This window comes from Juglans microcarpa x Juglans regia, chromosome 8D (assembly GCF_004785595.1).
Source record: "Juglans microcarpa x Juglans regia isolate MS1-56 chromosome 8D, Jm3101_v1.0, whole genome shotgun sequence".
Classification (NCBI taxonomy): domain Eukaryota; kingdom Viridiplantae; phylum Streptophyta; class Magnoliopsida; order Fagales; family Juglandaceae; genus Juglans; species Juglans microcarpa x Juglans regia.
In genome coordinates, this window is record NC_054608.1 from 1,653,008 (window position 1) to 1,665,446 (window position 12,439).

Consider the following 12,439-nt stretch of genomic DNA (forward strand, 5'->3'; position numbering starts at 1 on the left):
ATCTCTCTCTTTCTCACACACACACACACACACACACAGCTTGTATACATTGCCAAGAAAGCTGTAGCCGAAGTTTAAATCCATGACCAAACTGTTAGGAGAATCCACTAGTAAATTGGATCATTGGGTAAAGAAATCGCTGTTGTTCTACCTGTGTATGCATGTTTATGATATTAGTTAAAAATATAAGGCATAAAAAAAGAAGATGAGCCAGAATATATTTGAAAAGTGAAAAATGTTATTCATCGTACACATGGTTTGGAAATAAATACCACAAAAAAATTTATCACTATAAATTACAATCATGCAAGGGAAAAATTTTGTAAGAAACGTAAAAGCCTGTCTAGAAACATCCATTCTCTTGAGGTGGAGAAGGGGAACTCGGAACAAAGAAATGAAACTAGGAATCTCATAACGTTTGGAGAATAATTAGAAACGAATGAGTGGAGTGGTTTTCCATCTTGATTAATTAAGATCATCCTGGAATCAGCCACCTGTGTAATGCTCAGTTTTCCTAATTCCTAATGATCTGATTATACTTTCCCATCAAGCTCAGTGGATTCTGATAAACCGCTTTGTTTTGGTTGTCGGGTAGTAGGGAGTGAGTGGCTCCGACGCTCCTTTCCGCCAGGCTTAGATGAGGCGTTGCCATACCAAATCATTCCAACTACAGCTATGACCATTCCCAAAACCACATGCAGATTGAGGCCCTCCTTCCCAAAGAAAAAGAATCCCATAATAAGAACAAGGATTGTCTTCATATGACCAAGTACTTGAAAAGAGACAGCCGTAAATCTGCCGATGCAGATGAATTGGCTGAGGTTGGTCCCCACGGCAATAGTGCATGAAAGAATTATAAACATCTGTTAAGACCAAGTTACAGTTGAAATTGTGAGTTACCATTCTATTAAAATAAAAAAGAATAAGAAAGAAGCCAGAATACATTCATCCCTCTATGCAAGTAGAAGTAGAACAAATGGGTTGCACATTAGTCATGTAAACTAATACCACCACATCGAAATGCACACTACAAGAAGTCGCCATCGTCAATTCTAAACGGGAACTGCTACAAAAAATTCTACAAATGGTTCACTTAAAAATAACTGCATAACACAATATATTAGAAAGTAAATTCATGGATCATTCTGGCACAAAACAATGGAGAGAGAGAGAGAGAGAGAGAGAGAAAGAGAGATTTTGGTTTGGGTTGCAGTTTCATTGGGATGTCATGAACAGAAACTTTTTTAAGTTCCTTCCATGTCCAAGGAAACTGTTTGAGGAAATATATATACCTTTCTAATTGCCTAAAAGCAATTGACACTATATGGACATGCCCACAAATGTTTTGCATATAACATGATAATTTAAAAACTGTTGATGCAATTTTCATTTGCAGATTAAAAGATAAAATTACAATGAACTTTGTGTAAGAATCATAGACCACTAGCAATAAATGGCTGTTGTACTTACCATAGACTCTATGTTATAGTTGTAACTGTCAACTCTTTTGTTTGTCAACCAATAATCTAGAAAGGGGCCTAATAACAGCAATGAAGCAGCCTGCGCTGGAGCCGTATGTCCCAACAGGTTGAAAGAGCTAAGTGAATACTTCCGTTGAAGAAAATGAACATACTGCATACAGAGGTTTGATAAAACAATAAGCCTTTTTGAACAGTAAAGACAGCATATAGGGAGAGAGTGTGTTTTAGACAACACTCTTGATGAGTTTAACAAAAAAAAGTTACTAGATAATGACAGTTTGAATTGTTGAAATCCAAATTGACGGCATATATATCATGCAGGTAAACACATACGCACAAATGAACACAATGTTCAAATCCGGTGGGCCCTAATGTATATGACATATACTAGAGGAATATGGGGGTATGTCTAGAGGAATAGACAGCTTACATATTGTTGCATAGAGGTGCTCCATACTGCAATAGAGGCTGCAATGAAACCTCTGGCATTGACACTCACATCGGTGACAGTGCAAACGCCAACACCAAGTAGAACTACTGCTATGCTTAGCTTCGTGTCTCTAGAGTATCGAATTTTATCCAACACAACTTCCAAAAGGCAGGACACTGGGATCATGCTCAACTTAGCAATCTGCATATAAAGTTGAAAATACATAACGTTCGCAGTCATTTCTAGCATTTATTTATTTATTTTGAAAAAATCATTTGCAAACTACATTTTTTACAAGTCCAACACACGGTTGACACTCTTAAGCTAAATTAAAAAATAATTGGTGCAATATTTCACCAGAATGAAGACCCAACCATGGTCATTGAGAACTTACTTGATAGAATCCAACAGAGTTCCACATCAGACTAACATTCATTCCAACAATAGAGAAGTTAGCAAAGATAACAAATTTTAGAAGCTCCCGGAATGGTAGATGAGACGTTTGAATATATCCCAGGCACCTTAAAACCACAGTCATCAGAGTTGTTGTTGCGAAATGCAAACCAGTTAATGTAGTAGCTGCAAAAGAAGTATAAAAAGCCGGATTATGAGCAGCGTGTCTATATCTATAACAATCCCTCAAACAGTTTTCAAGATGAAAATTTGCATTAGAGTTTTAAAGTGCACAAAGGCATTGCTTAATAAGTAAACAGATTACTATGTAATAGCAGACCATCATGCTGATAAATTTAATGTGAAAAGGCAACATAAAATGTAGAGAAAGAACATCAAAAAGAAAAGAAAAATAAATAAATAAATAAATAAAGAGGAACTTACCAAAACTGAAGCCATACGCAGCCATCAATGCTTTGTTGACAATGATAATCCCAACAGAAGTGACGACATTGAACATCCATGCGGCTGCATCTGCTGCAGCCCTCTCATTAGCCTTGCCAGCCGGAGCCATTATTATATTATATTTCCGAGAATTGACCAATGCAATTTCCTTATCCGGTTATCCCTCAGCTTCAATAAAGAAATCCATCACATCTACATGGAAGTCCAAGATTTCCATCCACTCAGCAACATATATTATTGTACGATGGCATTATGATATTGCATTATTGTACGAACACGCTCTATTTAAATATTTTTTTAGATAAAACAAAAAAATTGAAAATCATCATCTGGTTAACGAAACAGCACGGAAAAACACTCAGCTTTGACGAATCATTAACTGTTAAGTTCCGGGCAGAGAAGTCCAAATCCCAAGGAGAAATAAAAAAAAAACGTTTAAATTTCATTAAGCACATTTCAGAAGGATCACAGATCCATCACCAGAAAATTTTCATCAATCACAAAAAAAAAATCCTAAATGCTTCAGATCACTTGCCGAAATTCCACATCTTCGCAAAACGAAACAGTTCCGAAAACCAGATCCATATTTTATAAACAAAAATGACATTTGGATCCGAAGCATTTTGAAAAATTGGATCCGATTCAGCGACCATAAGAACAGATTGACGAAAAAAAGAGAAGACTAACAACACATACGAAGACTACGGTTCCAAAACGAAGGCATGCAGGGTACTTACGTACCGGCGAAACGGAGGGAGCTAAGGCCGGAGAGCGAGAGAGCGACTTCAGCCAGAGAGTGAGAGAGCTTGCAGAAACGGAATGGAACGTAAGAAGAGAGAAAGTGGTGCCGCGTTGAGGCGCAGCCAGTTAGAAGACCGAAGAGAGCGTTGGGAGTTTGGACGTTATAGTGGCATCCATGTTGGGTTTCTTTCTGCTTTTACAAGGTTTCCTTTCTCGATATTCTGTTAGGAAATGAAGAGCTCATGCAAGATGTTGCCTTGCCGCCACCCAATCATTTTATCAATATATATATATATATATATATATAATTTTAATTTTAAATTTTAAAAAATTTGATATTTTTAATAGTTAATGCATCAGAACGAATAATTCTGGAACTAAAATTATAAGTATAGATAATATTTTTTATATCTATATTTTAAGTTTTTTTAAGAGAAATGATAGTTACAGTTATGAGTGCGTAAACATCGTGCAATCACTTTAAAAAAAGTGAATAAATACGAGACTTATATAAAAAAATAATTTTTTAATAATAGACTTTACTCTTTTTCAAAACGACTGTACGACACTTATGCACTTCATGACTATATGTATCATTACTTTTTTTTTTTTTTTAAATAATGCTATGTACAATTCTAAGGAATATAAATCTTGTGAAAAATAATTAGATACTTTTTTATAATAGGTCTACTATTTTTTTAGAAGACTATATCCGGCATTACTATTTTTTAAAATCATGCTCAATATTATATAGAAACAAGATCCAATACCAAAAATGGATTGCTTGGAAGAGCGATGGTGGTAAGAATAGTACTAGTTGAAGGAACAACTAAATTGAAGGGACATTAACAACAAGTGCAGTGTTGTGTTGTGGTAGTGTACGTAGACATTGGTTCGAGATGGATTGTTGTTGTTCTCTTGTTCAATGGTAGAGAAGTATATTAACATCAGCCTTGGATGAAAATAGTAAGATAGCAACGTATAAGGTAGAATCAAGTATATTGCTTTTGGCAACATTCAAGACGTGTGAGTGACCATATCAATTGATCTAGAAGTACAACAACATAGTGGCGCGTGACATTTCATGATAACATGGATAAAATGGTTATTCCTTACCGTGGGATTCCTTCTTTCTTTGATTTATGTAGAATGAGAACTACTTTGACCATAAAAAGATTTCATAAAAGTAAATTTATAAACTAACGTAATTTGATATAGTTTGTCAGATTGTAAAGTTATTTGTATTGAAAAATAAATCTAATGTATCACATGAAATCATATTAGCTTGTGAATTTATTTTTATAAAATCTCTATGTAGTTGTAGCAGTATTCATGTAGAATAATAATTATAAGCCCATTAATTTGATTGGGTTTCAAATTTCTTAAATAATTACATGGGCTTCTTCTTGGTCAAGACACATGTTGGACTTGTGAATTGAATGTGATTCCTACTTGTTTTGATGAATGCAACATTCCTTACTTAGCTTGACTTGATTATTATGATGAAAATCATGTATTTGGTCATAAGGAGGGTTTATCCGATTTGTGAGTTGATTTCATACATAACCTAAGCTCTAGCTAATACGATCATGATCTATAATACAACGTTGTAATTAGGTGGTTAATTTAGTTGATTTCTCACACACGTCATTGTAATAAGCACTATAGTCTTTACACAATCATATCCTAGATTACAATTGTTTGACTTGATCACTTGATGTTGCTGCCTCAACATGACATAGATCATCAGGTGGTGATCAAGATACTAGACTTGGACTTGAACTCTTGTCATGCAGTGTGGACCATGAACACGATTATTCAATAATCAATCTCATCAAACTCGAGCTGATTGGGTTGATTTTTCGGCATTGATGATCAACCGGCAATCGATATTAGTTGTTCCTGATCGAATCTTCACTCCATCGCTCATTTGGGTTGATTCAAGATTATCTTGCATTAATCCTATCCGGAGAGTTATATGTAAAATTATATCGTTATAAATTTTACGAAAATAATTAAGTAGTCTCGAAATATTAGATATGATAATACTCTAACCACAAAGTGATTATAAAAAAGTAATCTTACAAATTGATGTAATTTAATGTAGTTTGTGAGATTGTAAAGTTACTTTTACTGTATAGCAAATCTGAATCTCTGACATATTATAAGAAGTTACATCAATTTATAAAATTATTTTTATATAATTTATTTGTACTGAGATATCATGACATTAATATTGATTGTGTAAATATTTATTTTTGATAAATTAGTATCTTATGATAGATTACACAAAGATTAGTAATAATTACATAGCCACGATATTTACCATGTGTCTCTTACGTTACTCTCTAACTTTTGCTCCCACTCTCGTAGTACAAAACCCCCTCTTCGGCCATTTTTCCCTTTTACATTGTTCTTCTATCTCTCTGATTCCATAAAAAAAAACCTGCCATATCGTCGCAACATTCGATCGCCGAATCGAAATTGTCTACCGAGCGATGGGGAAGAAGAGGAAGTCCATAGCGACGACCCTGGACGAGGTGGATCGGACCATGTACGCGTCGTTTTGCAGCGCGGCCAACTCCCTCTCTCAGCTCTACACCCAGTCCATGAACCACCACAAGTTCTCCTTTCAAGCCGGTGAACGCCACGGCCTTGTACGTATCACTCTTTTCTCCTTTCTATGCTTGCTGGACTAGAAATGTTTATATATATTGTTCTTTGTTTTTTTGTTTTTTTTTTTTGGTTTTAGATTGTCTCGTTTGTACTTTGATTATTAATTAGATTTTATTACATTAATCGATGGAATATATTGTATCTATATGATTGTCATGTTTTTTTTTCAAGTTTTTATTTTCGTTGGGTGAGCTGTACTTCACTTGCGAGAACGGTTGAGAGGGTGAGAGGGTGTTGAGATAAGAAAAGATTCAATTTTCTCAAAAATACTACCTTTTCATTGACGTAGGGGGATACTTGAGGTGTTAGAATAGTAGTTAGGGAAGAATAAATAGCCAATTTTGTCAAAATCTGGACAAGCATTTGGTGTTGATCACAAGAGTGTGAACCCCTCTATTTTTTTTTTTTTTAAAGCCCACTATATGGGCCTTGTTTGAAATTTCCTATATTTGAAGTGAGCACCTTTAGATTATAGTGCAAATACCCTCAATTGTAAGAAAATACCAGGTGATATCTAAATACTAAATTTAGAAGTGGGAAAGTAGTTTCAAGTTTTTCCAAGGTCTAGCTAGCAATGTGGCACTGCAGCTTGATGCACAAGGGACGTCAGCAATTTAAAGGAGAAAGGCGGCAGTTTAAGTGTATTCTTGTCTGTGAGCAGTATGTGTCCGTGAGAATTGAACCCTATACCTATCGAGTATCCTTTTAAATTTGTAATTTTGAACAACTATATCTAGTTTACACAAATACAATTGAAGGGAGAGTCTTTTATATATGACTGAATCATATCTCAGTATGTATCGTCGATGATATGTACTGTGAAGATTCATCTAGTATAGTTTGCAGTAAGCTTTATCAAAATATGATATGTTAGATAACGGAATGTATATCACAGGCTTGCTGCAAAAGGTCAGCAATGGCTATATACATTACTCATTGAATATGAACAATCTGAAAGAAACTTTTTTACTGAAAGTTAATCAACCATCAAGAGCATCATAGGGGTATCGAGGATGATGATACATGGCATTTTTTCTGTTGTAGAAAATCTCTGGTCATCTGTACTTACTAAATGACTTGGACAGTTACTTGCATAAATGATAAAAGAACTAGATGTCTTGGAATTTGAAGAAGCAAATAATTGGGCATTGAATCTGATAAATTGAAATGCAAAAATTCCCAAAAGTAAAAATGGAGGATGTTGATCAATGGTGGAAGTTGATTTAAGGTTTATTTTTAGTCTTTTAGGAAGTTCTCATTGAAGGGTATTACATTTTGACCTTGCATTTAAACTGAAGATGCTTTAGTCATAAGTCTCATCTTTCTTTAATACACTCTTTTAATGGGCAGTGGCCCAAAACTGTTGCTTTTTGTCTGATTCTACTTCTCTAAACTTCCCAACTCCTTTTCCTTTTTCCAGTTAGGTGGATTTCTTGTATACATTGTCTGTACTGGGGACACTCTTTTTCAATGGGCAGTGGCCCAAAACTGTGTAGCTTTTTGTCTGATTCTACTTCTCTAGGCTTCCCAACTCCTTTTCCTTTTTTTTTTTTTTTCAGTTAGGTGGATTTCCTTTATACATCGTCTGTACTGGGGATTCATGATCTTTGTCGTCTTAATAAAGTCAGTATCATTACTCCTACACATTTGAATGTGTCGAACATTAGGTTCTAGACTTCAATTTAGACTTCAATTTATTTGAAAATTCGAGTCTTGACCCCTTTGATGCACGTTTTTCAGTGCTAGTGCCTTCTTTACTTGCAAAAGCAGGGATGCTTGAGTTTTATTTTATAAGTTAGAACACGGAGTTTATAGAAACTGAATGAACATCATCACACTTGTACTTATAGGATTTGCCATATCAATATATTCTCATTATCCATATCTTGTACTTGCATCTTTGCTTTTCAAGGATAGAGCAATGGGCTGCGTGATGGGGTGCTGTTGTTGTATGGAGGAACTTTTAAACTGAAATCTAGCTTTTCCATAGCATAGAAAAGAAAGGAAAAGGAAAATCGAAATTGAAATGCTTTGCACTGCCTCTGTTTGTTGTTTTGTTTCTTGAACCAAGCTTAGAAGGTGTAACTTCAGTAACTCCAGAGTACTACTTCATTATTCTCTTTTATTTTGTAATGAAGATTCCAGTAGTTGTTTTCTCTGTAATCATCCATGGCAAAGTAGCAATCATGGAATCACTTTCTTTCCTTTTTTCAGGACTGATCTACTTGATGGTCGTATTTTTCTCAGAAATTTGTATGGCTCTCATTAGCAAAGCACCTGTAATTTGCTGGTGCTTCTTAGAGGCCTTACCTTTTTTGTGTTTGCGTTGTGGCTTGAATGTCGCAAACAGACAATTAATTTATCTTCTTAAGGAAACCATGATAAGGTAGCCAAAGTTTTTGTCTTGATGTTATCCTTAAGTTGGTTGGCATTGAACTTAAAAGTGGAAAACCTCTTTTACATTCTGGGGTTTGTATTAAATACTTATCGCTGAAGCATATTCTTCCTTAATTCTTGTGAAATGCGAAGTACAATTGGGAGGGGTTTTTGTGGCTTTGTGCTGTTGGAACATAATTAGAGAGTTGGGAGGTTACGTTTGTTTGCATGAAGTCCCATAAAAGAATTTTCCTATTGGTCATTGGAACATAATCAGGTATTTTTGTGGCTTTGGGCTCTTGTTTGGTTGAATGATGTTTGGCACTTAATCCTTCTAGTTTAGCAGTAATATTTTACATCGCTTTTCAGTCAAGTCTTTTGCCTTAATGGCCTTGACATTCTGTTGATGTAGCCTGGTCATTTATTTTTCAGGAAAAACTCTATCAATGGATCCGGAGACAACAAGAGGAAGGATCTAGGGTTGCAACAGTTGATATTCTTAATTACATTCAGGTATTTTTAACTATTCACTCTGCCCGAGTTGTTTACGGTCTTCTATTGTGATTGTAAGCAGACTCTTATAACATATTCAACAGGTATGAACTCTGAATTGACATTGAGAATTGTGTCATGCAATTTCAAATAATACAATATAGAGTTTAACTTGGTTAGTTAAGAGGCCATTGAGAAAGAGCCTCAGTACTTGACTTTTCTGATTGGGTCTGACATTCCAACCATAAATATCTGCATCATTTCATGTTATTCACATTCTGTCGTTTGCTCCTCTGTATATTGCTTCCATGCCTCATGATTGCATATGTACTTCTTACTTGGTTACATATGACAACCATTTTATTGTAATCTGTTTGCTAAGATATGCGAGATAACTCTATAGATGGTCCTTAAGTATCAGGTGCAATTCAACAACGAAATCAAAAAGAAAAAGAAAAAGAAAAAGAAAAAAGAATTCCTACTCCATTTCAAGATCCTATTCTGCCCACAAAATGTACCTATAATGTAATAGCTTGGATCGAAAGTAGTACTTCAGATTTTGTTTATTCTGAAACATGTACAATGTAGTACGGCCCTTGACCCAAGGCGTACATGTTAATAAATTGTTAATGAGATCCCATTTTTTTAATTCACGTCTGAAGTCGGTGGCATCCTTGTTATTGCATTTCTTTGGACGCCTCAAAATCAGTACACAGCAAATAGTTGAATCTGTATCTGTCATAGACCTTATAGTACACGGGCACACATGTATTTGTATACATAGCACAGATTTTCTTTTCTTATATTGAGAATCTCAACATTTGGTATTAGCTGTTTGTATTGGTTTAACTTTATTTAAAAATTGAAACTTTCTGGTCTCTTAGCAGAATGAGCTGGACTACTGCGGGGAGGAGCCATCGATGTCCCCTAGAGCTCCCGTGCAACAACATCAGCATTCTCAACCTACAATGCATGTCATGAACTCAGGTTTCCCGGTATCTTCAGGGTCATCTGGCCTAACAAGCGCTGGGCACGGAAGTCGCTCCGAGCATTGTGATCATCAATCCAAGAATTCAGTCTTCTCAAATGCTTTATCAAGCCCTCTCCGCCAGAGTCTTCAACACTATCACATTACTCGGGGAGGTTACTCCCCGAGCAGGAACAGTTCAAACGATTCTGCCATGGACATGCATGCAGATAGTCCTGCTAATGATTCCAGTTACTAAAATTGAACATCATACCGGTCTCTGGCCATGCAGTTGGGAAGAAGAACCAAGGTGACTACAAGGCTTCTTCACACCTCCATTAATGAGTAAAAGCACAGGATGGAACTGATACCATAACCATTTATTTTACTTCTATGTGAGTTTGGGTCTATTGTATCTTCTGTAAAGCCCTTGTGTTTGAATACATCTGGAATATCTAAATTGGCTCCTAGGCTTGTCTTTTTTTTTTTTTTTTTTTTAATCCTTCTTGTTTTCATTTCTTTAAACTGATTTGTGTTTTTTGAGTAGGAGTTTTTATTTACCTTGAAGTGTTTTCTTTCAAGTTTGTATGACAAACCACTTAGAGGCTTCTGTAGACCTAAAATGTTAAAAATAATCAAAATTACATCTTTGGATCCATTTATATATTGTGAGTGTAGCACATGTCTTCATTAAATTGAAGCGACATGATAAGATTGGAGTTGACAAAAAAAAACAAAAAAGAAAAAAACTGTATGAAACTTTGGGGCCCCCAGGGTTTGAGAATCTCTACTGTGTTTGTCTTTTAACATGGACTGAAGTTAAGGGGTGGAAGAATCAGATCGTGACTGTGACTCACTGCCAGTACTAGAAACTGTTTTAGCTGCCTCTTTCCAATAGATACAGGGAAGCAACTGTAAAAGAAATGAACTTTCGTTCAATTTCCTCGGGAGCAGTTCGAGATTATGAAACAAATCACTGTTTTTTGTTGATATGCTTTGCTAAATAAAAAGAAGAAAGAAAAAGATCATTACTTCATTGGGAATATATATATATATATATATATATATATATGTTGAGGTCCCGAGGCCACAGAGACAGATTCCATTTTTTTGGAAAAGTCAAAACAATTTACTCCATAAAAGTACATAAAACATTCATGGGCACTGAGGTGCATTTATAATCACCACCACCTCCAAATTCTCAACACTTTCCACGTTAATTTTTTTGATGAAGAGATCTAGCCTCACTATAACTATTTAATTTGACCTCTAGTCAAAATAAATATATATTTTTTTATATGGTAATTAAAAAAATAATTTTAAATATATTGATATATTTTTTTTATTTTTTAAAAATATTTAAAAATATTAAAAAAAATAAAAAAATAAAAAAATAAAACTACTGAACGACACACCAACAATAAAAGTAGAGCGTCATAATAGTCTCACTCTTTTTTTATTTATCATGGGTTGCTTTTCACTATACAAAAAAAGAAGGTTTAGGTTTATTGATCAGATGACATGTTTAGGTGTTGTTTTGTTTCGCAAATGGGATAAAATGAAATGAAATGAGTAAAAATAAAGTTAAGAATTAAATAAAATATTATTAGAATATTTTTTTTAATATTATTTTTATTTAAAAATTTAAAAAAGTTAAATTATTTATTTTATTTTATGTAAAAATTTTAAAAAAATTATAATAATTATATAAAATGAGATGAGTTAAAAATAGTCTGTGAAAACAAACTAAAACTTAGTGTCAATGGCTGTGACCATGGAACTAAATTCATGAAATTGTCCAACTTCCTGCGTACACGATTTCTTATCACAGGTTATAATCATAATCTGAAATTATTATAATTATTTTTTTTTTTACAGCCCAAATCCTCTCATATTAATAGCCTGAAATGTATGTTCTCCACGCCAATTTGCAATATAAATTTGAATTCTCATACACTTATATCATGTCTAGAAAGAGCTTGAACTTCTAGGGTTTCCTCTTATATGTATCGTTATAGATATTAAATTTCCCAAGTCAGATTAGTCCCTTTATTTGGAAATAAAGTTATAGCTAATTTTGGTAGGTGGGATTGGGCATCAAAGAGAGTTGAAGCTCAAACAAAATTTGAACGTAGGAAGGCAGCTTCTTTTGACCCACCACCAACCATCATGCATTTACATACTTCTTTACATACTTCTGATCTCATCCCCCAACGTCACTCATTCATCGAAGGCCAGTCTTTGGGCCATAAATGACAGCATTTACTGATTTCTTGTTCATTGAAATTTGAACATCATTTCTTATTCATTATTATTGTTTAAATTACGATAATTTTAAATGAGTTGAATAAAATATTATTTTAATATTATTATTTTTTTAATATTTAAAAAAATTAAATTATTTATTATATTTTATAT

At 34.2% G+C, this 12,439-nt stretch overlaps 2 protein-coding genes across 5 annotated transcripts; one reads left to right on the forward strand and one right to left on the reverse strand.

Annotated features, from left to right (window-relative positions):
* Positions 1–257: 257 nt before the first annotated feature.
* On the reverse strand, positions 258–3,767 carry LOC121241973 (UDP-rhamnose/UDP-galactose transporter 6-like). 3 transcript variants are annotated; one of them, XM_041139836.1, is made up of 6 exons: positions 3,511–3,767; positions 2,749–2,961; positions 2,306–2,490; positions 1,912–2,112; positions 1,471–1,632; positions 258–863 (listed from the first exon to the last, which is right to left on the reverse strand). In XM_041139836.1, the coding sequence occupies exons 2-6, from the start codon at positions 2,876–2,878 to the stop codon at positions 534–536; spliced, it is 1,008 nt and encodes a 335-aa protein (XP_040995770.1). In that variant the 5' UTR covers positions 2,879–2,961; positions 3,511–3,767; the 3' UTR covers positions 258–533. The 3 variants fall into 3 exon arrangements, with proteins under 3 accessions (XP_040995770.1, XP_040995771.1, XP_040995772.1); XM_041139837.1 differs by having other exon boundaries at positions 3,507–3,767; XM_041139838.1 differs by lacking the exon at positions 1,912–2,112.
* A 2,076-nt stretch (positions 3,768–5,843) lies between these two features.
* On the forward strand, positions 5,844–10,489 carry LOC121243404. Of its 2 annotated transcripts, none has more exons than XM_041141525.1 (3): positions 5,844–6,167; positions 8,995–9,075; positions 9,939–10,489. In XM_041141525.1, exons 1-3 carry the CDS (start codon positions 6,009–6,011, stop codon positions 10,278–10,280), a joined length of 582 nt encoding a protein of 193 aa, XP_040997459.1. In that variant the 5' UTR covers positions 5,844–6,008; the 3' UTR covers positions 10,281–10,489. The 2 variants fall into 2 exon arrangements, with proteins under 2 accessions (XP_040997459.1, XP_040997460.1); XM_041141526.1 differs by having other exon boundaries at positions 5,849–6,167; positions 9,942–10,489.
* Positions 10,490–12,439: the final 1,950 nt, after the last annotated feature.

What these genes read in the sequence shown, in the direction of transcription:
- LOC121243404 (XM_041141525.1), top strand. Translation starts at nt 6,009, where the DNA reads ATGGGGAAGAAGAGGAAGTCCATAGCGACGACCCTGGACGAGGTGGAT. An exon ending in CCGGTGAACGCCACGGCCTT is followed by an intron (nt 6,168 to 8,994) that starts GTACGTATCACT and finishes TTTATTTTTCAG; the next exon opens with GAAAAACTCTATCAATGGAT. An exon ending in ATATTCTTAATTACATTCAG is followed by an intron (nt 9,076 to 9,938) that starts GTATTTTTAACT and finishes CTGGTCTCTTAG; the next exon opens with CAGAATGAGCTGGACTACTG.
- LOC121241973 (XM_041139836.1), bottom strand. Translation starts at nt 2,878, where the DNA reads ATGGCTCCGGCTGGCAAGGCTAATGAGAGGGCTGCAGCAGATGCAGCC. An exon ending in TGCGTATGGCTTCAGTTTTG is followed by an intron (nt 2,491 to 2,748) that starts GTAAGTTCCTCT and finishes CTTCTTTTGCAG; the next exon opens with CTACTACATTAACTGGTTTG. An exon ending in ACTATAACATAGAGTCTATG is followed by an intron (nt 864 to 1,470) that starts GTAAGTACAACA and finishes TGGTCTTAACAG; the next exon opens with ATGTTTATAATTCTTTCATG.